The following is a 23,657-nucleotide window of genomic DNA, read 5'->3' as shown; positions in this document are numbered from 1 at the left end:
CACCCATTTATTTACGAAATGAAGCACAGTCTGACCTGTTGAGCCTCATTATATTTCCAGGAATGTCTCCATCCGCCTCTTCCATGCGGTGCGCGGAGGACAGCTGCTCTTTCTTTCTTTCTTTCTCTGTCTCTATCTCTCTCTGTCCTTCCTCCCTCCCCCCTCCTCTCTCCGTCTCTCTCTTTCTCTTTCTTCCCGCCTTTCAGCTGTACAGCCAGGCAGTAAACTGCACTCATAACAGGCCAAGGTACTAGACATGGACATAACAAGATGAAGGTTTAACGTCCAGGCGTCGACGAGGTCACTGGAAACTGACGGAGCTCCGAATTTATGAAGTAACAGTACCGACAAGACAGAGGAGCATCTGGAGTCACATAAATGAGAATAACTGTTAACACATTAACAAAAGCTAAATAATTTAGAGGGAGCGCTAGTTCATTCAGAAAACAACTTATTTTCTCGTCTTTGATATTTTTAACAAGCGAGCACAAGGGAGATTTTTGAGTGGTCCTACGATAGAATTTTACTACTGTAGTTATCGAACGTTTTGTGCATTCATTGTCTGATAGGCAATTACGATTCGAGCCTCTCTACACTTCAATGATTCGTTTTGCACGTATTGCGCAGCAGCGCTGTTTCTTATGAAACTTTCCGGTATGATTTGTATAGTACAAGAAATCTCTGCTACCTTTAAGTATTCTGCTAGGTACATATTTTTGTAGACGTTCAGCGGCTATTCGCTAGAAATTGGTCCAGAGACCTCTACATGTTAATTGTCTTAATCGATGAACTCTTATTCTTGTCTGAGAAGTGAGGCAGTCTACTGCTCATAAAATTTACTGAGCATGGTGAAGTTTCTGCTTGTTTATGTCGTTCCTTGCATCTTAGTGAGCTTGTTGCTACAGCTAATTCACAATCGCTGTTCGCAGTCTCTATACGAATACCATTAAAAAAGCCAGGATTGTTTGCCGCCAATTAACATACACACAGTTTAGTTTTGTGATTTATCAGAAGTATCTGTTACGGGTAAATTTGTTTACAACGGAGTTCATCACGCAGCAGGACACGGTGTTTTACCAAGCGAATATCTTCAAGCCGGTGCGTAGGCGGGGCAATTGCCTCAATGCTCTCTGTGATTTTGCCTGACTGGCATATTGATTCTGAACTGTACAGCCTTCGAACGGGAACATTTTGATCACCCCTTATATTATGTAGTACCCGACAGATACAGTACATGTAGATGTTAAATCTTGGTTTAAATCTTTCACATGCTGACTCCGTCCAACCTGTGTGAATTTAAGTGTATCGCTTAATGTTACGAATAACCCACCTCCCGTCCATCTTCAGTAAGCACTTAGGTAGGTGAGTCCAGACTATCTCACTGCTGTCATTGTCTACTTCTAACCAAATTTCGCCACGCGTGTTATTAGACTAGCTGATTTTAAGATGTGTTTCACACTCTGCCACATTTTTTCCTACAGCACATTCATCATGATGGATGGGGATCTAAAACACTCTGTTTTCTCTTGTAAGGAATCTTCTGTGCGTATCTCCGAGCTGCAGTAACTCACATTTCAGCTATTGCTTCGTTTGTTAGATAAGCGCCAGAAAAATCCTTAGTAAAAACAGCGTCGGAATTCTGCTCACTATGGAGATAAATATACTGTAGTAGACTGAGCGTTTTCATAACCACAGAAAAGTTTGTGAAAAACCTCTGTTTTCAGTCTCTCGAGCAGTATCACACAAGATCCTCGCCATTTCGAGTCACTGACTGGGTATTATCCTGAGACAAGGGTCCCAGGTTGGTGGTATCAAATCATATACATGTTTTGCTGACAGAAGCAATCAAATGGGGCCCTTGTATCTACGGAAGCCATCGATAACTGGGTACTGTTTCTATCGTCGAAACATCTCTGATGCGTTGTTAATTGCTACCAATCTGCGGGACAGAGGTCGCTAAACCACTTCAAGGAGACAGTTAACGACCAAGATGTAGCCTGTTACTATACTGATAGTGATAGAAGTATTTCATGGAGTTTGAGCATAAGATACTAACGTTAAGCTCGCAGTGCTGTTGCTGCTATTCGAATGGAGTAGATAACGTGTCGGCACCTGGTTTCACAATCTCTCGTTATTGCATCTGCATTCGCAAGAGCTCAATTGCATCATTCGAGATAGGAGTGTAGCAAGCCATAGCAGATCACTTGTCCTATAACTTTGCCCAACATGAACTATATCAGATTTAAACTACGCTTGAATAAATTAATTTACTAGATCGTTGGTCGTACTAGAGTTAAGCTATTTCATTTCAGGATAGGCCAATAAGTGTCTTAATGTTAGCATAACATTAACATCAAACGTAGAGGAATGCTACATTAAGATCGAACGTGGAGTAAGGATAACTATTCCAGATCTTCGATTCTAGGAGTTTCTCCTTTTTCCCTTCATTGAATATGTACTTAATTTGGTATGCTGAAACAAGACTTGTGGAAGAAAGGCTGTTGATATAGATCATGCTCTTGCATAAACCCTACTCTTCCTTGCAATTCTGCTGTCTGTGGTTTAAAATCGATATCCCCGATTAAAGTGCGTAACGAGAAGAGCTATCTACAGTAGCATGTGTCACTGTTGCTATCAGTCCTTCTGACAGTATCATAACAGCGCTCTTACACCAAGTCATCGGAGAGAGTTTATGAGAGTCATATAGTAGATGAGCCATTCCTCCTTCACAACGACAAGATTTAGAAATGATTTACATCCCGAGCAGCACAGTGAAGTCATGTACGGGTCACACGCCACGTGCATCTTATGGTAGCCTACTTCTGGCTCCCTGACATCTATAACATATTTGAACAAACTATTCCTAAAACAACGACATAACACTGTCAAGAAGTTTAGTGAGCAAATTTCCTGAAAATCATGTAAACAAACTATTCCTAAAAGAACGACATAGAACTGTCAAGAAGTTTGGTGAGCAAATTTCCTGAAAATCTTTGTAGAAGGTTTACTGAACAAGATAAGGCTGCATCACAAAACATTTAGCACGCAACAATGCCCAAAATATGCAATTCGAAACACTCAGAAACCGATATTACACGTTCTGCACAATATAGTTCATTTGACAGTGACACTGTTAACGTGGTTGTGAGGAAGTGGAGAATCGTTATTGGTGATGTCCAACAGACAGCAGATGATCGCTCAAAGATGCAGAGAGCACATTCCATGGAATTAAAATTTATATCTGTCTCTGGGCAGACCATACGATGGATGTCATAGTGTATACAAAAAATTAACCACGAGAACCACTCAAAGCGGACAGATACACGGTCCAGCCACATTAATGTGACCACCACCTATGTTCGACATCAACGTGCAGTAGCCACTTACAGACGGCAGGTGGGAGCGCTAGCAGGGAGGAGGGGGGGTGTTATACAAACCTTGTCGGAGGAACGCGGAAGACAGTGCTGTCATTGTCATAATGCGGAAACAGAATGATTTATCTGACGTCCACAAGGGCATGATCATTGACTTTCGGACGAAGGCTACAACCATTTCCGAACCGGCTAAGTCTGTGAGCTGTTTGCCTGCCGCCGTCATTAAAGTATAAAGCGCGTTCCAAAATGAAGCTATCCAAAACGGGCGCCGAAACAACCATGGTGCACCACAGACCATAGATGATAAGGGTGAACGATGGCTGTGGAGATGGGTACTGACGAACAGACTTGCAACTGTTGAGCAACTGACCGCCCAGACCAACCAAGGAGCTACAAACAGTGAGTTCTCAACTACCGTTCACCAAACATTGCTGCATATGGGCCACCACAACAGGCGCCTGATTCATGCACCCGTGCTGACTGTTGTTAATCGGCGACGAATGTTGGAGTTTGTAAGCCCATACTGCAATTGGAGTGGCAACAGGCATCAGGCTGATGACCGTCGCCATGCACGGTGTGAAACGTCTGAAAGCAAACACTCTGCAACAATCGTCGCAAGTTTCCAGGCCGGAGGAGAGAGCGTTATGGTCTGGAGAATGTTTCGGTGGCATTTTGTGGATGATCTCGTCATTCTGAGAGGCACAATGGTTCAACACAAATGAGCATCTACCCTTGGGGACCATGTTCAGCCTTGCTTGCAGTTTGTTATTCCTCGACACTATGGCGTCCACCACCACGACAATGCAGCACCAGAATGAGTTTACTGTACCGCCTTGGCCAGCAAACTCTCCAGATCTAATCTCAATCCAGAATCTGTGAGACCACCTCTATTGGGATGTATGCGCCACGGATCTTCAACCGAGACATCTAGCGTAACTGGCCTCGACAATGGAGTTGACATGGTTCGACATCCCTGACGGTACATTATTGACTCTCTTCCTGCACGTCGAGCAACCGTCCGCGCTGCGAAAGGTGGTTATTCATGCTTTTGACAGGTGGTCACATTAATGTGACTCGACAGTGTATTATCGTCCATGAAGAAGAAGAAGAAGTTCTGACTGACTGCATCTCTGGTAGACGCATACAGCTGTTAACAGCAGTCCAGTGACCTACAGCAAAGATGTGGAACACCATAAGTAATAAAAATTCATGCCACCCGACTCAAAAAAATTGTTCAAATGGCTCTGAGCACTATGGGACTTAACTTCTGTGGTCATCGGTTCCCTAGAACTTAGAACTACTCAAACCTAACTAACCTAAAGACATCACGCACAGCCATGCCCGAGGCAGGATTCCAACCTGCGACCGTAGCGGTCGCGCGGTTCCAGGTTGTAGTGCCTAGAACCGCTCGGCCAACCCGGCCGGCCACTCGACTTAGGGATCCAACCATCACTACTCTGGTTTCTTCATACCATGGTCCTGTGGCTACACCGACTTCCTCTAATCATTCTGGAAACTGAAGTGGAATCCTCCTGTAAAGAACACTTTAGATTAAACAAGCCTGCAGCTGTACTTCTTAACGTCAGGCATCCAGACCAAGGCTCTGAGCCCCTGGAACGCGGTCTACATCTACATCTACATTTATACTCCGCAAGCCACCCAACGGTGTGTGGCGGAGGGCACTTTACGTGCCACTGTCATTACCTCCGTTTCCTGTTCCAGTCGCGTATGGTTCGCGGGAAGAACGACTGTCTGAAAGCCTCCGTGCGCGCTCTAATCTCTCTAATTTTACATTCTTGATCTCCTCGGGAGGTATAAGTAGGGGGAAGCAATATATTCGATACCTCATCCAGAAACGCACCCTCTTGAAAACTGGCGAGCAAGCTACACCGCGATGCAGAGCGCCTCTCTTGCAGAGTCTGCCACTTGAGGTTGTTAAACATCTCCGTAACGCTATCACGGCTACCAAATAAGCCTGTGACGAAACGCGCCGCTCTTCTTTGGATCTTCTCTATCTCCTCCGTCAACCCGATCTGGTACGGATCCCACACTGATGAGCAATACTCAAGTATAGGTCGAACGAGTGTTTTGTAAGCCACCTCCTTTGTTGATGGACTACATTTTCTATGGCCTCTCCCAATGTATCTCAACCTGGTACCCGCCTTACCAACAATAAATTTTATATGATCATTCCACTTCAAATCGTTCCGCACGCATACTCCCAGATATTTTACAGAAGTAACTGCTACCAGTGTTTGTTCCGCTATCATATAATCATACAATAAAGGATCCTTCTTTCTATGTATTCGCAATACATTACATTTGTCTATGTTAAGGGTCAGTTGCCACTCCCTGCACCAAGTGCCTATCCGCTGCAGATCTTCCTGCATTTCGCTACAATTTTCTAATGCTGCAACTTCTCTGTATACTACAGCATCATCCGCGAAAAGCCGCATGGGAATTCCGACACTATCTACTAGGTCATATATATATATTGTGAAAAGCAATGGTCCCATAACACTCCCCCGTGGCACGCCAGAGGTTACTTTAACGTCTGTAGACGTCTCTCCATTGATAACAACATGCTGTGTTCTGTTTGCTAAAAACTCTTCAATCCAGCCACACAGCTGGTCTGATATTCCGTAGGCTCTTACTTTGTTTATCAGGCGACAGTGCGGAACTGTATCGAACGCCTTCCGGGAGTCAAGAAAAATAGCATCTACCTGGGAGCCTGTATCTAATATTTTCTGGGTCTCATGAACAAATAAAGCGAGTTGGGTCTCACACGATCGCTGTTTCCGGAATCCATGTTGATTCCTACATAGTAGATTCTGGGTTTCCAAAAACGACATGATACTCGAGCATAAAACATGTTCTAAAATTCTACAACAGATCGACGTCAGAGGTATAGGTTTATAGTTTTGCGCATCTGCTCGACGACCCTTCTTGAAGACTGGGACTGCCTGTGCTCTTTTCCAATCATTTGGAACCTTCCGTTCCTCTAGAGACTTGCGGTACACGGCTGTTAAAAGGGGGGCAAGTTCTTTCGCGTACTCTGCGTAGAATCGAATTGGTATCCCGTCAGGTCCAGTGGACTTTCCTCTGTTGAGTGATTCCAGTTGCTTTTCTATTCCTTGGACACTTATTTCTATGTCAGCCATTTTTTCGTTTGTGCGAGGATTTAGAGAAGGAACTGCAGTGCGGTCTTCCTCTGTGAAACAGCTTTGGAAAAAGGTGTTTAGTATTTAAGCTTTACGCGTGTCATCCTCTGTTTCAATGCCATCATCATCCCGGAGTGTTTGGATATGCTGTTTCGAGCCACTTACTGATTTAACGTAGACCAGAACTTCGTAGGATTTTCTGTCAAGTCGGTACATAGAATTTTGCTTTCGAATTCACTGAACGCTTCACGCATAGCCCTCCTTACGCTAACTTTGACATCGTTTAGCTTCTGTTTGTCTGAGAGGATTTGGCTGTGTTTAAACTTAGAGTGAAGCTCTCTTTGCTTTCGCAGTAGTTTCCTAACTTTGTTGTTGTACCACGGTGGGTTTTTCCCGTCCCTCACAGTTTTACTCAGCGCGTACCTGTCTAAAACGCATTTTACGATTGCCTTGAGCTTTTTCCATAAACACTCAACATTGTCAGTGTCGGAATAGAAATTTTCGTTTTGATCTGTTAGGTAGTCTGAAATCTACCTTCTATTACTCTTGCTAAACAGATAAACCTTCCTCCCTTTTTTTTAATTCCTACTAACTTCCATATTCAGGGATGCTGCAACGGCCTTATGATCACTGATTCCCTGTTCTGTACATACAGAGTCGAAAAGTTCGGGTCTGTTTGTTATCAGTAGGTCCAAGATGTTATCTCCACGAGTCGGTTCTCTGTTTAATTGCTCGAGGTAATTTTCGGATAGTGCACTCAGTATAATGTCACTCGATGCTCTTTCCCTACCACCCGTCCTAAACATCTGAGTGTCCGAGTCTATATCTGGTAAATTGAAATCTCCACCTAAGACTATAACATGCTGAGAAAATTTATGTGAAATGTATTCCGAATTTTCTCTCAGTTGTTCTGCCACTATTGCTGCTGAGTCGGGAGGTCGGTAAAAGGAGCCAATTATTAACCTAGCTCGGTTGTTGAGTGTAACCTCCACCCATAATAATTCACAGGAACTATCCACTTCTATTTCACTACAGGATGAACTACTACTAACAGCGACGAACACTCCACCACCGGTTGCATGCAATCTATCCTTTCTAAACACCGTCTGTACCTTTGTAAAAATTTCGGCAGAATTTATCTCCGTCGAGATAGTACAATTCTTGATGTAGTTGTAACCTTTACAAATGAAAGTCTACCAGGGTTCGTAGGATTTCATCGTCCATGTAAAGCAAGATGTCGCCCCTTTTGTAAACTGATTAATGTCGGTAATTCTTGGTGCTGCCTACGACGAAAATATCCTGTATCTAAGAACAATTGTCAAACACTTGAAAATAAGTTGTATGTTACATTCTACGCTTCTGAGACTGCAGTCTCTGTTGAACCTACTTCAAGGCGTTCCTAAATTCCGTGGTTTTAGCTATGGATCGCGTACGCCTTCAAAGCAAGGAACTCTGTTTCTCTAGAGAGACAGCACAATTACGATTTACCAATAAATGTTGACAGTCATTTACAGTGATTGCTCCTCTTTCCTTTTACTCACTTTTCCTCCTTTCCACTTTTGGCCGCTTGTGTCTGGTGTGGTTGAGAAGTAGCTAACAGACAGCCAAGTGAATACTGGCACATTATGTGGGCACTAGAAACCTAGACGGAGGGCAGAGTGGAGTGTCTCGTGGTGAGGATGATGTGCTCGAACAGGTGGTGTATCTTTTGATGACAAAGCTGCACTTGCACTGTGACAATGGCCCGTGGTGATGAGAGAGCTCTTATGTAGATGGGGAGACCCTGGTAGAGGTGCCGTGGTTGCCAAAGTTGTGGGTAGGCTCCGCTTGCGAAGGTAGAATGTTGCTTAGCTTGGTGAGGAGATAGTGCTTATGCAGATGGAGAATGCTATGGTGAGGAGGGTGTGCTTACGCAGGTTGTGTCGCCGTACCAGCAGCCAGTGCAGCATCAGCCGCCGCCGCAGCAGCACGAGGCAGGGGTGGCGCCGCCGCATCCGCACGCCGCCTACCTGCACCACCATCACCACCACCATCACCACCACCACCACTTGTCCGCCGATACCAGGGGTGAGCCAGCGTGCTGCGCACCACACACGTATCCTCATCCATCTTCCTACTATGTGGCCTAACTATGCTGATTTCATTGTTGAAAGCACGTTTAACCCCGAACCTCCTGCTCCACTCGCTCCCTTCTCTACTTCTGTCCATTTCTTTTCTCCTTGGCGTTTGCTCGTACCGAAAATTATTTTGCTCGTCCGTTCAGTTTCTTCCCTGGACGCTATATGCAGGTCACTAACCGCGCGAGGTTCAATAAACATCCTTTCCTCACTCGTTGCCGAGTGTGGACATGCTACTGTAGTACGCGCTTCAGCAAACATTGTCAGAACAGTATTGTAATATAGGCTGTATCAGGTGCCAGACAAATAATAGTTGACACTTCTTGAGGCTCTTACCATTACCGGAGCAGAAGGATGCTAATGTGGCCCAAAACCCTTTTCCATCGTTTACAACACGGAGTTGACATTCATAGTGTCGAACTAAAATGTGCGGTTTATTTGAGAAAGTAGTGTCAATTTTCATAGATTGTGTAAGCAAACGCAGTCACCTGTAAACATTTGCTGGAACACATAGTAAAGCCGTTGTTAGGTTTCTTTTCAATATATTCACTAGAAGAATATACTAGTCTCACCAAGGGTCCAACTTTAGTACTGTTGTGACGTAAAAGTCTGTGATAGGATCAGTTTGTGAAATTCATGCACAGGGAATCGTAGTTAAACACGTCCTAGTAGACAATGTGTACTGCGATGAGCAGTGTGTGAGGGAGCGTTGAGAATCAACGTAACACCAGTACTGGTCATTCCGAGCCTCTTGTTCTCAGTGGTTTCTACAGAACGATATGACCAGAGTTTAAAGCAATGGTCTCCCATTTGGCAGGAACGAGGTTCAAGTCCCTGTCCGATCATCCATTTTAGTTTTTCTTTCGTTTCTTTCAAGGAGAATGCCCAGATTGGCTCCCTCGAAAAGTACTGCGCTGACTACCTATCCAATCTTTGATCTGTCCAAGTTTGTGCATCGTTTCCAGTCTACTCGTTGTCGGCTGATACTAAATCATAATCTTGGGACGTAAAGTTCCAATAACATAACTGTAACCATCCCTACAGCGAAACATGGGGATACAAAAGATGATCAGTTACAACGTGAACTAGAAAATGCCACTGGAGTGTCATCGCTGAATGAGAGGGATTCGAAAAATGAGGGAGAGAGGATTGTCGACGATCATCTACAATCAGAATCAAACGTTGCATCTCGCAGAATCGTGTCTAAATAAGTATGAGAATATTAATCTACTGTAGGAAGCCTCACAAACTTCAATGCAAGCTATTCGAAATCGTTATCGTAATTATAGCAGGATACAGGCCTGCACGTTTCTACACCTCTCATGTGCAGACACTCTTCTGCAGTGCTGTTATACGCTATGTGATGAAAAGTATCCGAACACCCCCCAAAAACTTAAGTTTTTCATATTAGGTGCACTGTCCTGTCACCTACTGCCGGGTGCTCCATATTAGCGGCCTCAGTAGTCATTAGACATCGTGAGAGAGCAGAATGGGGCGCTCCGCGGAACACACGAGCTTACAACGTGGTCAGGTGATTAAGTGTCATTTGCGTCGTACGTCTCTAAACAAGATTTCCACATTACTAAACGTCCCTAGGTCCACTGTTTCCGATGACTGACAGAGACAACCGACAATTGAAGAGGGTTGTAATGTGTAATAGGCAAACCTCTATCCAAGCCATTACATAGGAAATCCGAACTGCTGCAGGATCCACTGCAAGTACTATGACGGCCAGGCGGGAGGTGAGAAAACTTGGATTTCATGGTCATAAGTCACACATCACGCCGGTAAATGCCAAACGACGCCTCGCTTGGTGTAAGAATCGTAAACATTGGATGATTGAACAGTGGAAAAACGTTTGTGGAGTGACGAATCACGGTACACAATGTGGCGATCCGATGGCAGGGTGTGGGTATGGCGAATGCTGGGTGAACGTCATCTGCCAGCGTGTGTAGTGCTAACAGTAAAATTCGGAGGCGGTGGTGTTGTGGTGTGGCCGTGTTTTTCATGGATGGGGCTTGCACCTCATTTTGTTTTGCGTTGCACTATCACAACACAGGCCTACATTGATGTTTTAAGCACTTTCTTGCTTCCCACTGTTGAAGAGCAATTCGGGGATCGCGACTGCATCTCTCAAAACGATCGAGCACCTGTTCGTAATGCACGGCCTGTGGCAGAGTGGTTACATGACAGTATCATCCCTGTAATGGACTGGCCTGCACAGAGTCCTGACCTGAATCCTACAGAACGCCTTTGGGATGTTTTTGAACGCTACCTCGTGCCAGGCCTCACCGACCGACATCGATACCTCTCCTCAGTGCAGCACTCATTGAAGAATGGGCTGCCAATTCCCAAGAAAACTTCCAGCACCTGATTGAACGTATGCCTGCGAGAGCGGAAGCTGTCATCAAGGTTAAGGGTGGGCCAACACGATATTGAATTTCAGCATTACCAATGGAGGGCGCCATGAATTTGTAAGTAATTTTCAACAAGATGTCTGGATACTTTTGATCACACATTGTATTTTGGCACTGTGGAGAATTTGATTTCTGGACAGATTTCGAATTTGTATTATCCGACCTTCTCTCATCATAACCGGAATCATTTTTAAATTTTTCCTTATAATTAAGGAGAGAATGTAGTGAAACTTAAGAAAAGCTCATAACCAAAGACAAAGAACCCGTTAGTGTCCGATTACAAGATAAGTGGTGAATATCTAGTCCACGTGACATACATTGCCAGATAAAAATGTGAAATGCCGTAAGACAAGGTCGGGTGTCAATGTAACTTCGTAGAAGTGGACACCGTCGGCGGGTATCTAAATGATTAAAGTTGCAGTTGTCAGTGACAGGTGGAGTGGCCACCACCGGAGTGCGTTAGTATTGTTCGTGTTGTATTGTTACCAGGCCTGCTTGGGTATATAAGTGGAGTGAACAGTCAGGTGTTGAGTGATCACTGTGGGGGTCACGGAGATTCCGTGTAGTCGTGTGAGACAGCTTTATTAGCACCTTAGGGCCCTCATTGTGGATCTCCACTTCTTCGGTTGTTCGAATCGTCTAATATACGGATTTGTGTGGTACTCAGATGTGACAGTGGTCCGATGTTGGACCGTATCCGGACGTAAAGGCAGACATACTCGTCGTCAAGTTTCTGGACAACCGTGTCTAATTGTCTCCTTGTAACATTCATTGCTGTTCATTTTTGGAACACGACCTACGACCAGCTTAGAGACAGAAGTGATGACACTTTCTGCAGGACCTGACCATCATTTTGCAGGACAATGCTCAAGCACGTACAGTGCAAGTTCTTACTGATTTTTTTGACTGATGGGGCTGCTAAGTGCTATACCACCTACTGCAAAATGGTTCAAATGGCTCTAAGCCCTATGGAACTTAACATCTGAGGTCATCAGTCCCCTAGACTTAGAACTACTTAAACCTAACTAACCTAAGGACATCACACACATCCGTGCCCGAGGCGGGATTCGAACCTACTGCACACCCCTGACTTAAGCCCTCGTAAGCTCAACTTTATTTCTAAACTGAAAGAAACACTTCACGGCATTCGCTTCAGAACTGCTACTAATCCGTCGGGCAATAAGACCGCGCCGCTCGAGCTGTCAACAAAACTGGCACTGCTAAGAGTATTCTACGACTTCCACATCGCTGGCAACGGGTTATATACAATGCTGGTAAATAATTTGAAGGTCAGTAAAACTTTGAAACACGTATCTCTTTTGAACGAGCTGTAAATAAATAGTTGCCGCTATTAAAAGTTCCAACCCTCGTAATAAATGTGTGACAGTCATTTTGAAACCTAGTTGTAATTTTACAATTATTATTACGCCCTTGTATTCCCTAATTTGATATGAAACATTTATCTAGTAACCCTCTGCGAACATGGGTAGATAAATAAAATAAAATAAAATAAAATAAAAAAGAATGGGGTTTTGAACACAGGGCGCAAAAGTGCGAAGGTGCGTCGCTACCTTTTGTGCCTCCGCTTCGGTTCAGCTTACTGAGTGCTAAGAAGCATATAAATTACGGCGAAAGTTTTGAGCCTCGTTTTCTAAGAAACGGTCGAGTAGCTGCGGATAATCTGAGACACGTGTTTGCTTATTTTGACTCCTCTTCCACTTGGCGAAGTTTCTGGGAAATCAGGTGATGGTACTTGACGTGTTCTACCCGTTAGATAAGTTTTTTCTGGCAATCTCTCCTCATTCCGGCTTTACAATAGCTATTGTAGTACCCTCCATACTGCTTTCCACAATCACTATCAGCATTTCAGAAGTAAAGCAGTTGCGAGCTGATTTTAGTCCCCAGGACGTGTCCTACTTTATTCTACGTGAAGAACAAACGAATGAAACGTAGCAACTTGTGGCGATTATAGATCGGTGAGCACCCACTAGATTAACCTTCGGCAGCAATTTCTAACCTTTGTTTCTGATTTTAGCCATCAAGACATCGAATACGATCGGCTCTCTCGTTTGTCGTTGTCTGGCGGTCATATTTAAAGGTGAGCGGTGCCTTAAATCAGGCCGTGCTTGGCTTTGTAATTACCGGTGTGCTGACACCGACGCGAGATGCAACGTCTCATCAAAGCGGTGCCGTCCCCTGCTCTCTCTCTTGGGTTTTAGCGGACACGCTCCACGAAACACGCTCTTTTATTTGCCGTTCAAACGACGTTACCGATATGGCCGCCCACGATAGATCGCCGTTGATGGCGTTTGAGATATATTTAACGAACGGAACGTCTTTCAAGGGTTCCCATCCCGAAAGTAGATTAGCGGTAGTTGGCTTTCTTGTGGTGCGCGGTCTCCTCCCTCTGCAACGAGCCGGGTGTCGTGAAGATGGGTGCGGGGGCGATATCCAGGTCATTAGCGAATGCCTTCAAATTATTCAGAAACGCGCTGAGCTCTGACCCTGCTGTACCGGCCGTTGCAGTCTTGGAATGCTCACAGGGCACGAGATACGAATCTAATGAAGGCTTTTTCTCAGCCTAGCTGTTATGAAAATCGTGTTTTATGCGGCTGTTAATGTCAGCGTTCCGAGGGGTCTGAATACCCAAGATATGACTACAGTGCATTCATTTTATGTTGCTTAACAGCTAAAAATGTGTAGTTTTGTAGCAGTCCCAATTCAATCAGCCAGAAGGTGATATTGAGCAAATTACACTTCATTCACAACGAGCAACCGGAGCACAGAGTTTAATACTAAAATGCAAAAATATTAGCAGAACTTCAAAGACTTTTTCGTTTATTAGTATATTATATATATCATACGTTACGTTTTTTTAAAGCTTTCACAGTGCTTCGTGAAAGCAGCCACGAGTTTTCATCTTCCAGACATCGTATAAGTACTTCACTTACCGCGGTAATGAAGGAGAAACTCATTTAAAGAACAACACTCATTATTTCATTAAATTTCATCAGAATTTTGCATTAAATTTTTTTTTCTGGTTACACCACTGGATATATTTTGTTCCAAGCAAAATTGAAATACAGCGTTTACCGTATAATTTTCTTAATACTGTAACTGTAATGGTAAAACTTTAAGGACGCTAAGAGTCACGAATATCTACACTCCCTTAATCTGGTGTGGAAACCACCGAGGGAATAAATCCTTAAATTCTCCACCAAGTTTTATGAACAGGCAGCTTATTGAAAACATGGAATTATTTCCAACCTCGCTTGTTCGCATAAGCAGTATTAATTCTAATACGAAATAATCTTTCTACGCAGAAAGCAAATTTTTTAACGGGAACTACGACCGTGTATGATCTATAATGAAAGCAAAATATTTCATAAGCGTTTTTTACTAGCTGTGCACAATGTATAAGCCACTGTTGATGGCTGCACGTTCCAGAACGTAGATAACCGTTCACAATAATTTCCATCAATCATTATAAGTATTTACGCATCTTCAAATAGCGTGTGGGAGAATGTTTTATGATCAGTGCTCCTCTGCTTTTAGTAACTGTAGTGGAAGATTATGGCGGACAGATCTTGAGTTAAATACACTCCTGGAAATGGAAAAAAGAACACATTGACACCGGTGTGTCAGACCCGCCATACTTGCTCCGGACACTGCGAGAGGGCTGTACAAGCAATGATCACACGCACGGCACAGCGGACACACCAGGAACCGCGGTGTTGGCCGTCGAATGGCGCTAGCTGCGCAGCATTTGTGCACCGCCGCCGTCAGTGTCAGTCAGTTTGCCGTGGCATACGGAGCTCCATCGCAGTCTTTAACACTGGTAGCATGCAGCGCCAGCGTGGACGTGAACCGTATGTGTAGTTGACGGACTTTGAGCGAGGGCGTATAGGGGGCATGCGGGAGGCCGGGTGGACGTACCGCCGAATTGCTCAACACGTGGGGCGTGAGGTCTCCACAGTACATCGATGTTGTCGCCAGTGGTCGGCGGAAGGTGCACGTGCCCGTCGACCTGGGACCGGACTGCAGCGACGCACGGATGCACGCCAAGACCGTAGGATCCTACGCAGTGCCGTAGGGGACCGCACCGCCACTTCCCAGCAAATTAGGGACACTGTTGCTCCTGGGGTATCGGCGAGGACCATTCGCAACCGTCTCCATGAAGCTGGGCTACGGTCCCGCACACCGTTAAGCCGTCTTCCACTCACGCCCCAACATCGTGCAGCCCGCCTCCAGTGGTGTCGCGACAGGCGTGAATGGAGGGACGAATGGAGACGTGTCGTCTTCAGCGATGAGAGTCGCTTCTGCCTTGGTGCCAATGATGGTCGTATGCGTGTTTGACGCCGTGCAGGTGAGCGCCACAATCAGGACTGCATACGACCGAGGCACACAGGGCCAACACCCGGCATCATGGTGTGGGGAGCGATCTCCTACACTGGCCGTACACCACTGGTGATCGTCGAGGGGACACTGAATAGTGCACGGTACATCCAAACCGTCATCGAACCCATCGTTCTACCATTCCTAGACCGGCAAGGGAACTTGCTGTTCCGACAGGACAATGCACGTCCGCATGTATCCCGTGCCACCCAACGTGCTCTAGAAGGTGTAAGTCAACTACCCTGGCCAGCAAGATCTCCGGATCTGTCCCCCATTGAGCATGTTTGGGACTGGATGAAGCGTCGTCTCACGCGGTCTGCACGTCCAGCACGAACGCTGGTCCAACTGAGGCGCCAGGTGGATATGGCATGGCAAGCCGTTCCACAGGACTACATCCAGCATCTCTACGATCGTCTCCATGGGAGAATAGCAGCCTGCATTGCTGCGAAACGTGGATATACACTGTACTAGTGCCGACATTGTGCATGCTCTGTTGCCTGTGCTTATGTGCCTGTGGTTCTGTCAGTGTGATCATGTGATGTATCTGACCCCAGGAATGTGTCAATAAAGTTTCCCCTTCCTGGGACAATGAATTCACGGTGTTCTTATTTCAATTTCCAGGAGTGTAGTTAAAACCTTCCTGAACGTAATTTGTACAAATTAGTTTCTGACACCTACGCCTCTCTCAGAATCAGAGATCAACGAATCACATGTATTTGAAAATGTGAAATTCTTTTATTTCAATAAGCCATCCGTATACGTGACATTAATTTTAACATGACTTTATTAGGAACGGAAGCAACTTCACTGTACGAAATACACTGAGAAATTTGATTAAAGATACATAATAGACTAATTATTAAGCCGACTTTGTTTAAATCATTGTGAAGTTAAAAGAGGGAAATAAAGAAACTAAAGTTTGAAAAATTATTATCTTATTTACGAGAAAATTCTTATAATGTACACCGATCTCTGGTATACAAATCACATGGAGATATGATGAATTTTTGTTTTATTTAATGTTAATATTCATTTGGGCTCCACAACTCGTTTCACACCACACATTTCATTTATTCTCAGTAATTGGTTTGAAACGAAGTCGTGAACAGATTCCGGCAATCCGGCATACACAGTAAAGCCCTGTACAAGCGTAACGTATAATAATTTTGAACTAACAACAGGAGACTTCACCATTGTGAAGCAGCCGACAGTATACATAATTAAATAGACTGAAATGGCCTTCTCCTTCTAGCTTTTTGTTTCGTGGATCTGCAGGCAGTGACATAAATGCTATTATCGATCACGCCTTGGAACAGAAATAAAGGTGAATCTAGTCCTCACTACACCTTACCGTACACGGTACAATGAGCTTTACCCACGGGGTAGACGGTGTACGCTAGATTATTTTTGTCGTTTTTATGAGGGCATTATTTGTTGTGACTGTGCTATGAGTATCTTACTGGTGTGTACAATCACTGCCAAATTTAAAATTAATATACTGCACCGCTCAGCAAGATCAAAATTAACAGCATATCCTAGTCGACGAATAGAGGGTATCAGAAACGAACGTAAATATTAACTCACAGAGACACCACTGAGTTCCCACTTTTTCATCTTCAAAACTATTGTAGCTAAGCAAAGCGAGATTCCGTTTACATAATTCTTTAGCAGTGGCAGAATTTCAATACAAGGCGCTCAACAAGCTGTGTATGAACTTCACCTCGCTAGCAGAAAAGCGAAAGAAGCATGTTACATAACGTTGATAAATAATTTACTCAGTTTTATACCTAAGAAAACCATTACGATTTGCATTGTGTGCTAGGAAAAGTAGCTCTTGGGAAACTCATATTCTTGGATAAACCACTTTCGTCTAATGAATGCCTGCCCTATTTCTGAACTAGAATTCCTACATCGACGTGTGGAATGCGTATCTAAGAAGTAAAATCCCAACTGGACAAGTGCAGTCGTCCGAGAACGCTTGAGTTTAACGAAGCTGCATCAGAAACACCTTCGCGTTGGGAAAAAGGTAAAAGGAAACTGCGTGTATGACGCTGTTAGCTGGAAGGCCGCGTCACTGAAGGAGATAGCGCGTAATTTTAGTTCAGAAACATATACTGAGACCCCCAACTAATCTCTATCAATGAACACAAATCAAAGGCATGGAAATCTCAGAAAAGGAAAGGTTTTTTTTTCTCTTGACAATGCCCGTCTGAGCCAGGTGGGTATCCAGTGAGGAAAAAAAAGGAGCGGATATCAAGGAAACATTAAAATAGGAAGGGAACGTAGAAAAATAGAAGATATGTTATACATAGATGCATAGATGTGTGTTCACAGTTGTCCACAATGTGTTCATAGACAACAGTTATGCTCCGGAACCAGTCATATCAGAATAGACTTCGGTTCTTTCAGACTGTGTTAATAGCTCACAGATACCCGAAACGACTGACTTGCGCCTGTGCAGCACTCCATAGGAAACAAGCACTCCCCTTTACGGAAGGAACAGGGCTGGTACAGTCTGTCTGTAAACTGAAGTGCCATCGGCGATCGAGGTTAGGTCATTGAAATTTCCGTAGTAGTGTACGTAGATTCTACTTGTGTGCGATTCATGAGTTGGTTATGTTAGTTGCTAGCATCATTTAGTTTTATGTATTTACGGAATGGCTTAATGAATCAGTTGGTGCCGGCCGACGTGGCCGTGCGGTTCTAGGCGCTCCATTCTGGAGCCGAGCGACCGCTACGGTCGCAGGTTGGAATCCTGCCTCGGGCATGGATGTGTGTGATGTCCTTAGGTTAGTTAGGTTTAATTAGATCTAAGTTCTAGGCGACTGATGACCTCAGAAGTTAAGTCGCATAGTGCTCATAGCCATTTTGAATCAGTTGGTCAATTCCTAATACCTCTGGTATTGTTGTTGTGGTCTTCAGTCCTGAGACTGGTTTGATGCAGCTCTCCATGCTACTCTATCCTGTGCAAACTTCTTCATCTACCAGTACCTACTGCAATCTACATCCTTCTGAATCTGCTTAGTGTATTCATCTCTTGGTCTCCCTCTACGATTTTTACCCTCCACGCTGCCCTCCAATACTAAATTGGTGATCCCTTGATGCCTCAGAACATGTCCTACCAACCGATCCCGTCTTCTGGTCAAGTTGTGCCACAAACGTCTCTTCTCCCCAATCCTATTCAATACTTCCTCATTAGTTATGTGATCTACCCATCTAATCTTCATCTTTCTTCTGTAACACCACATTTCGAATGCTTCTATTCTCTTCTTGTCTAAACTATTTTTCGTCCATGTTTCACTTCCATACATGGCTACACTCCATACAAATACTTTCAGAAATGACTTCCTGACGCTTAAATCTATACTCGATGTTAACAGATTTCTCTTCTTCAGAAACGCTTTCCTTGCCATTGCCAGTCTACATTTTATATCCTCTCTACTTCGACCATCATCAGTTATTTTGCTCCCCAAATAGCAAAACTCCTTTACTACTTTAAGTGTCTCATTTCCTAATCTGATTCCCTCAGCAATTCGACTACATTCCATTATCCTCGTTTTGCTTTTGTTGATGTTCATCTTATATCCTCCTTTCAAGACACTGTCCATTCCATTCAACTGCTCTTCCAAGTCCTTTGCTGTCTCTGACAGAATTACAATGTCATCGGCGAACCTCAAAGTTTTTATTTCTTCTCCATGGATTTTAATACCTACTCGGAATTTTTCTTTTGTTTCCTTTACTGCTTGCTCAATATACAGATTGAACAACATCGGGGAGAGGCTACAACCCTGTCTTACTCCCTTCCCAACCACTGCTTCCCTTTCATGTCCCTCGACTCTTATAACTGCCATCTGGTTTCTGTACAAATTGTAAATAGCCTTTTGCTCCCTGTATTTTACCCCTGCCACCTTTAGAATTTGAAAGAGAGTATTCCAGTCAACATTGTCAAAAGCTTTCTCTAAGTCTACAAATGCTAGAAACGTAGGTTTGCCTTTCCTTAATTTATCTTCTAAGATAAGTTGTAAGTTCAGTATTGCCTCACGTGTTCCAGTGTTTCTGCGGAATCCAAACTGATCTTCCCCGAGGTTGGCTTCTACTAGTTTTTCCATTCGTCTGTAAAGAATTCGTGTTAGTATTTTGCAGCTGTGACTTATTAAACTGATAGTTCGGTAATTTTCATATCTGTCAATACCTGTTTTCTTTGGGATTGGAATTATTATATTCTTCTTGAAATCTGGTAGGCGTCTACTAATTATAGGTTAATAGAGACTTAACATCTGAGGTCATCTGTCTCCAAACTGTCCTCCGTGACGGAATCAGTGGACCACAGGGATGTGGGTACCAGCCTAAGAACCACTTCCCGGCTAGCCGCACAGCGGCCCTCGTCGTTAATGCGTCGGGTTTTTTGGAACCAGGTCATCGGCACCTCCCCGTCCCGGATACGGACACTTTAACGCGCACGGCTATCCGGAAGGGTAATTTTGGTAGGAAGCCCGTCGTCCAAACGGTTTCGACAAAGCGGACGTTCACCAAAAAATGAATTATCGTGTAATTTACAGTGCTGTAGGGAGACAAATAATTGTTCCAGGTACTGTTATATTAGAGGCGGTAAAGTTAAGATTATATATCTTTTTGCTGAAATATCAGAACTAAAACTCAATGACAGCTCTCTGCTTGGAACGCACCTCCGTTAGAGACACCGTCTTGAAGGTTTCGCATAGCGCCGCCACCCATCGTAACTTCATGAAACGATACGGGCTGAAGCGGGAATATTAAAAAATGTCTCTCAACAAATTCCGCACTTTTTCCTTATTTTTTTTACATTCTGACCCAAACAGATTAGAGCAACGATGGACTGGTTATTTGGGGGCGAGAGGAAGTGTACGACTGGGAGACGCAATGAGGCCAACGTTTAAATGAGCTGAGAAAGGGAGCAGTCTCTACGGAGAGGGAGAGGAGCTCACTTTAGGTATGAGGGGCGTTCAAGAAATGATGGAACAAATTTATTTTTCTCGAAAAATTTCAGTTGAAAAAATTAGGAGTTTGTTGTGGGACATTCTTGAATATTCCCGCGTTAGCCCATATAGTTTCACGAAGTTCCGGTAGCTGGCGACGCTATGGGTAACCTTCAAGATGGTGTCTGTAACGGAGGTGCGTTCCAAGCAGAGAGCATTTAGTTTCTATTTGCAGAATACCAGAGTATCTCAGATATTTATAAGCGCTCCCATAATGTCTACGGAGACCTGGTAGTGGACAAAAGCACGGTGAATCGTTGGGTGAGGCGTCTGTCATCATCGTAACAAGATAGAGCAAACATGTCCGATCGCCCGCCAACCTGCCGGCCGTATACAGCGAATACTCTCATTGAAGGCGATCGACAGATCGTAATCAATCACCTTGCTTCAAAACTGGATGTATCTGTTGGTAGTGCTGACACACTCGTCCACCAGCTGGAACACTCAGAGTTGTGAGCCCACTGTTTTCCTCGCCGCCTAACAGAACACCATAAAGAGCTTCCATCTCTTTGGCACAGTGAAGGATGCACTCCGCGGGAAGCAGTGCGTGGGTGATGGGAGGGTTATTGATGTAGGAAAACGTTGGCTCCGACGTCGACCAGTAGAGTGGTACCATGTGGGCATACAGGCCCTCCCAGTAAGCTGGTGTAAGGCTGTGACATTGAACGGAGATTAGGTTGAGAAGTGGGGTTTTGTAGGCAATAGGTTGGGAAATAATTTGATGGTTTGGAATGCTGACTAAAACCAAACTTCTTTTTAAAAAAGTGTGTTGCATTACTTATTGAATACTCCTCTTACCTGCCGCGGGTCCTCAACGACTGTAGTTACACCTTTGGTCCACGCACTGCTCAACACAATGAATATCTTATCGCATCATATGTGCGGGAACAGCTTCATCAGCCTCCATGTAGTCCTCATCTAGTGTCCCTTCCCCTCCACCCCCCACACTCACCCCTCCCCCAAAAAATTCCGTGTTAGCGCTATGAAAATGAAGGTGCCGTGAAAACGGCTGCCCAACCAGGTGGCAGAGTTTTATGAGAGTAAAATTCAGAAGATGATTGTACGCTTAATGCATTAATACTGGTTGAAATTTTGTTGGAAAGTATATTATGGTATAGGCTCTCGTGTAATAACAAAATTAGGTTTGAAAAATGCATTTGTGCTCTTTTATAATAAAAACTGTATTAAAAAAAAACACGCCTTGTATTTTAACAAAAATTCTTAGGAACTTTGAAAAGCTCTTGCTATACAGGGTGTTACAAAAAGGTACGGCCAAACTTTCAGGAAACATTCCTCACACACGAAGAAAGAAAATACGTTATGTGGACATGTGTCCGGAAACGCTTACTTTCCATGTTAGAGCTGGCCGGCCGAAGTGGCCGTGCGGTTAAAGGCGCTGCAGTCTGGAACCGCAAGACCGCTACGGTCGCAGGTTCGAATCCTGCCTCGGGCATGGATGTTTGTGATGTCCTTAGGTTAGTTAGGTTTAACTAGTTCTAAGTTCTAGGGGACTAATGACCTCAGCAGTTGAGTCCCATAGTGCTCAGAGCCATTTGAACCATGTTAGAGCTCATTTTATTATTTCTCTTCAAATCACATTAATCATGGAATGGAAACTCACAGCAACAGAACGTACCAGCGTGCCTTCAAACACTTTGTTACAGGAAATGTTCAATATGTCCTCCGTTAGCGAGGATACATGCATCCACCCTCTGTCGCATGGAATCCCTGATGCGCTGATGCAGCCCTGGAGAATGGCGTATTGTATCACAGCCGTCCACAATACGAGCACGAAGAGTCTCTACATTTGGTACCGGGGTTGCGTAGACAAGAGCTTTCAAATGCCCTCATAAATGAAAGTCAAGAGGGTTGAGGTCAGGAGAGCGTGGAGGCCATGGAATTGCTCCGCCTCTACCAATCCATCGGTCACCGAATCTGTTGTTGAGAAGCGTACGAACACTTCGACTGAAATGTGCAGGAGCTCCATCGTGCATGAACCACTTGTTGTGTCGTACTTGTAAAGGCACATGTTCTAGCAGCACAGGTAGAGTATCCCGTATGAAATCATGGCGGTGAATCGAGGAAGTACAGTACACACTGACGAAACTAAAATGAGCTCTAACATGGAAATTAAGCGTTTCCGGACACATGTCCACATAACATTTTTTCTTTATTTGTGTGTGAGGAATGTTTCCTGAAAGTTTGGCCGTACCTTTTTGTAACACCCTGTATAATTTCGGTACAGTAGCTGTCTTCCTGGCACCGAAACATTTCTGCCCATCTGTGATTTATGATTCGGTCTGTACGTATTATTCATCAGATATGGGACGTAGGAGTTTTACTAACCGCTGAAGCAAGGTTGTCCATGTTGGATCAGGTTGCGGCGTGCAGCAGTGATAGTGAAGTGCGCGTGTTGCAGTGGAGAGCCCGGTGCCCGTGGACTACTCGCGACACGCCCACCACGAGCCGCCGCCCGCAGACGACGTGCACCGGCGGAAGCTGCCGCGCCTGCTGAAGCCCGTCTCGCCGGAGGTGGCCGTCGAGCTGGATCGGGGCGGCGGGGGCGGCGGCGGGGGCGGCGCGGGGGCGGCGCTGCTGGCGGCGGCGGCGGGGCGTGCCCGCGCTCACGTCAAGGCGGCCGCCGCCGACCCGGCGGACCTCATGGAGCAGTGGAACCCCAGCCCGCCCTGGTCCGACACGGCGCTGCAGAAGGTGCCCGACATCAGCCACCAGGTCAGCGTCCTCCGCAGTCCCACTAGCTCTGTCGGCTAGCCATTATACAGTCTCTGTGGTGGTGGATATCAGTTCCTGATCACCGCAATCTGCGCCAATAGCTCGGGTTAAATTATTAACCTCTGCTCTCCTTATTCAGCGTTTGACACTGTGATGGTCTTCCATCTTCAGTGTCAAGCAGCCCACTACTAAAGCTGCTATCGAACATTATGGTTTTTTTTCCTACTCATCTGGATTAACTTACATTTTTCTATGTTTAGAGCTAGCTGCCATTCATCACTCCAACTAGAAAGTTTGACTGAATCTTCTTGTGTTGTCCTACAGTCACTCAACCACGACACCTTCCCATGCAGCACAGCTGCTTACACTGTCTGCCAGGTCATTTATGTATATAGAAAACAACATCAGTCCTATCAAACTTCCGTGAGGCACTCCTGACGATACC

General features: G+C 44.8%; 1 protein-coding gene across 1 annotated transcript in view; it reads left to right on the top strand.

The window, feature by feature from the left end:
* LOC124556108 (neuronal PAS domain-containing protein 4-like) overlaps window positions 1-23,657 on the top strand; it is a 203,707-nt gene that overhangs the window by 154,540 nt on the left and 25,510 nt on the right. Inside the window, exons 5-8 of the mRNA XM_047130131.1 lie at window positions 8,452-8,508; window positions 16,086-16,089; window positions 22,899-23,011; window positions 23,114-23,212. Coding sequence (XP_046986087.1) covers window positions 8,452-8,508; window positions 16,086-16,089; window positions 22,899-23,011; window positions 23,114-23,212 — 273 coding nt within the window. The remainder of the gene's footprint in view (window positions 1-8,451; window positions 8,509-16,085; window positions 16,090-22,898; window positions 23,012-23,113; window positions 23,213-23,657) is intronic.

The sequence above is a fragment of the Schistocerca americana genome, chromosome X (assembly GCF_021461395.2).
Source record: "Schistocerca americana isolate TAMUIC-IGC-003095 chromosome X, iqSchAmer2.1, whole genome shotgun sequence".
Taxonomy (NCBI): domain Eukaryota; kingdom Metazoa; phylum Arthropoda; class Insecta; order Orthoptera; family Acrididae; genus Schistocerca; species Schistocerca americana.
The sequence above is the reverse complement of the archived record's forward strand: the minus strand, read 5'-3'. Positions and strand labels throughout refer to the sequence as shown.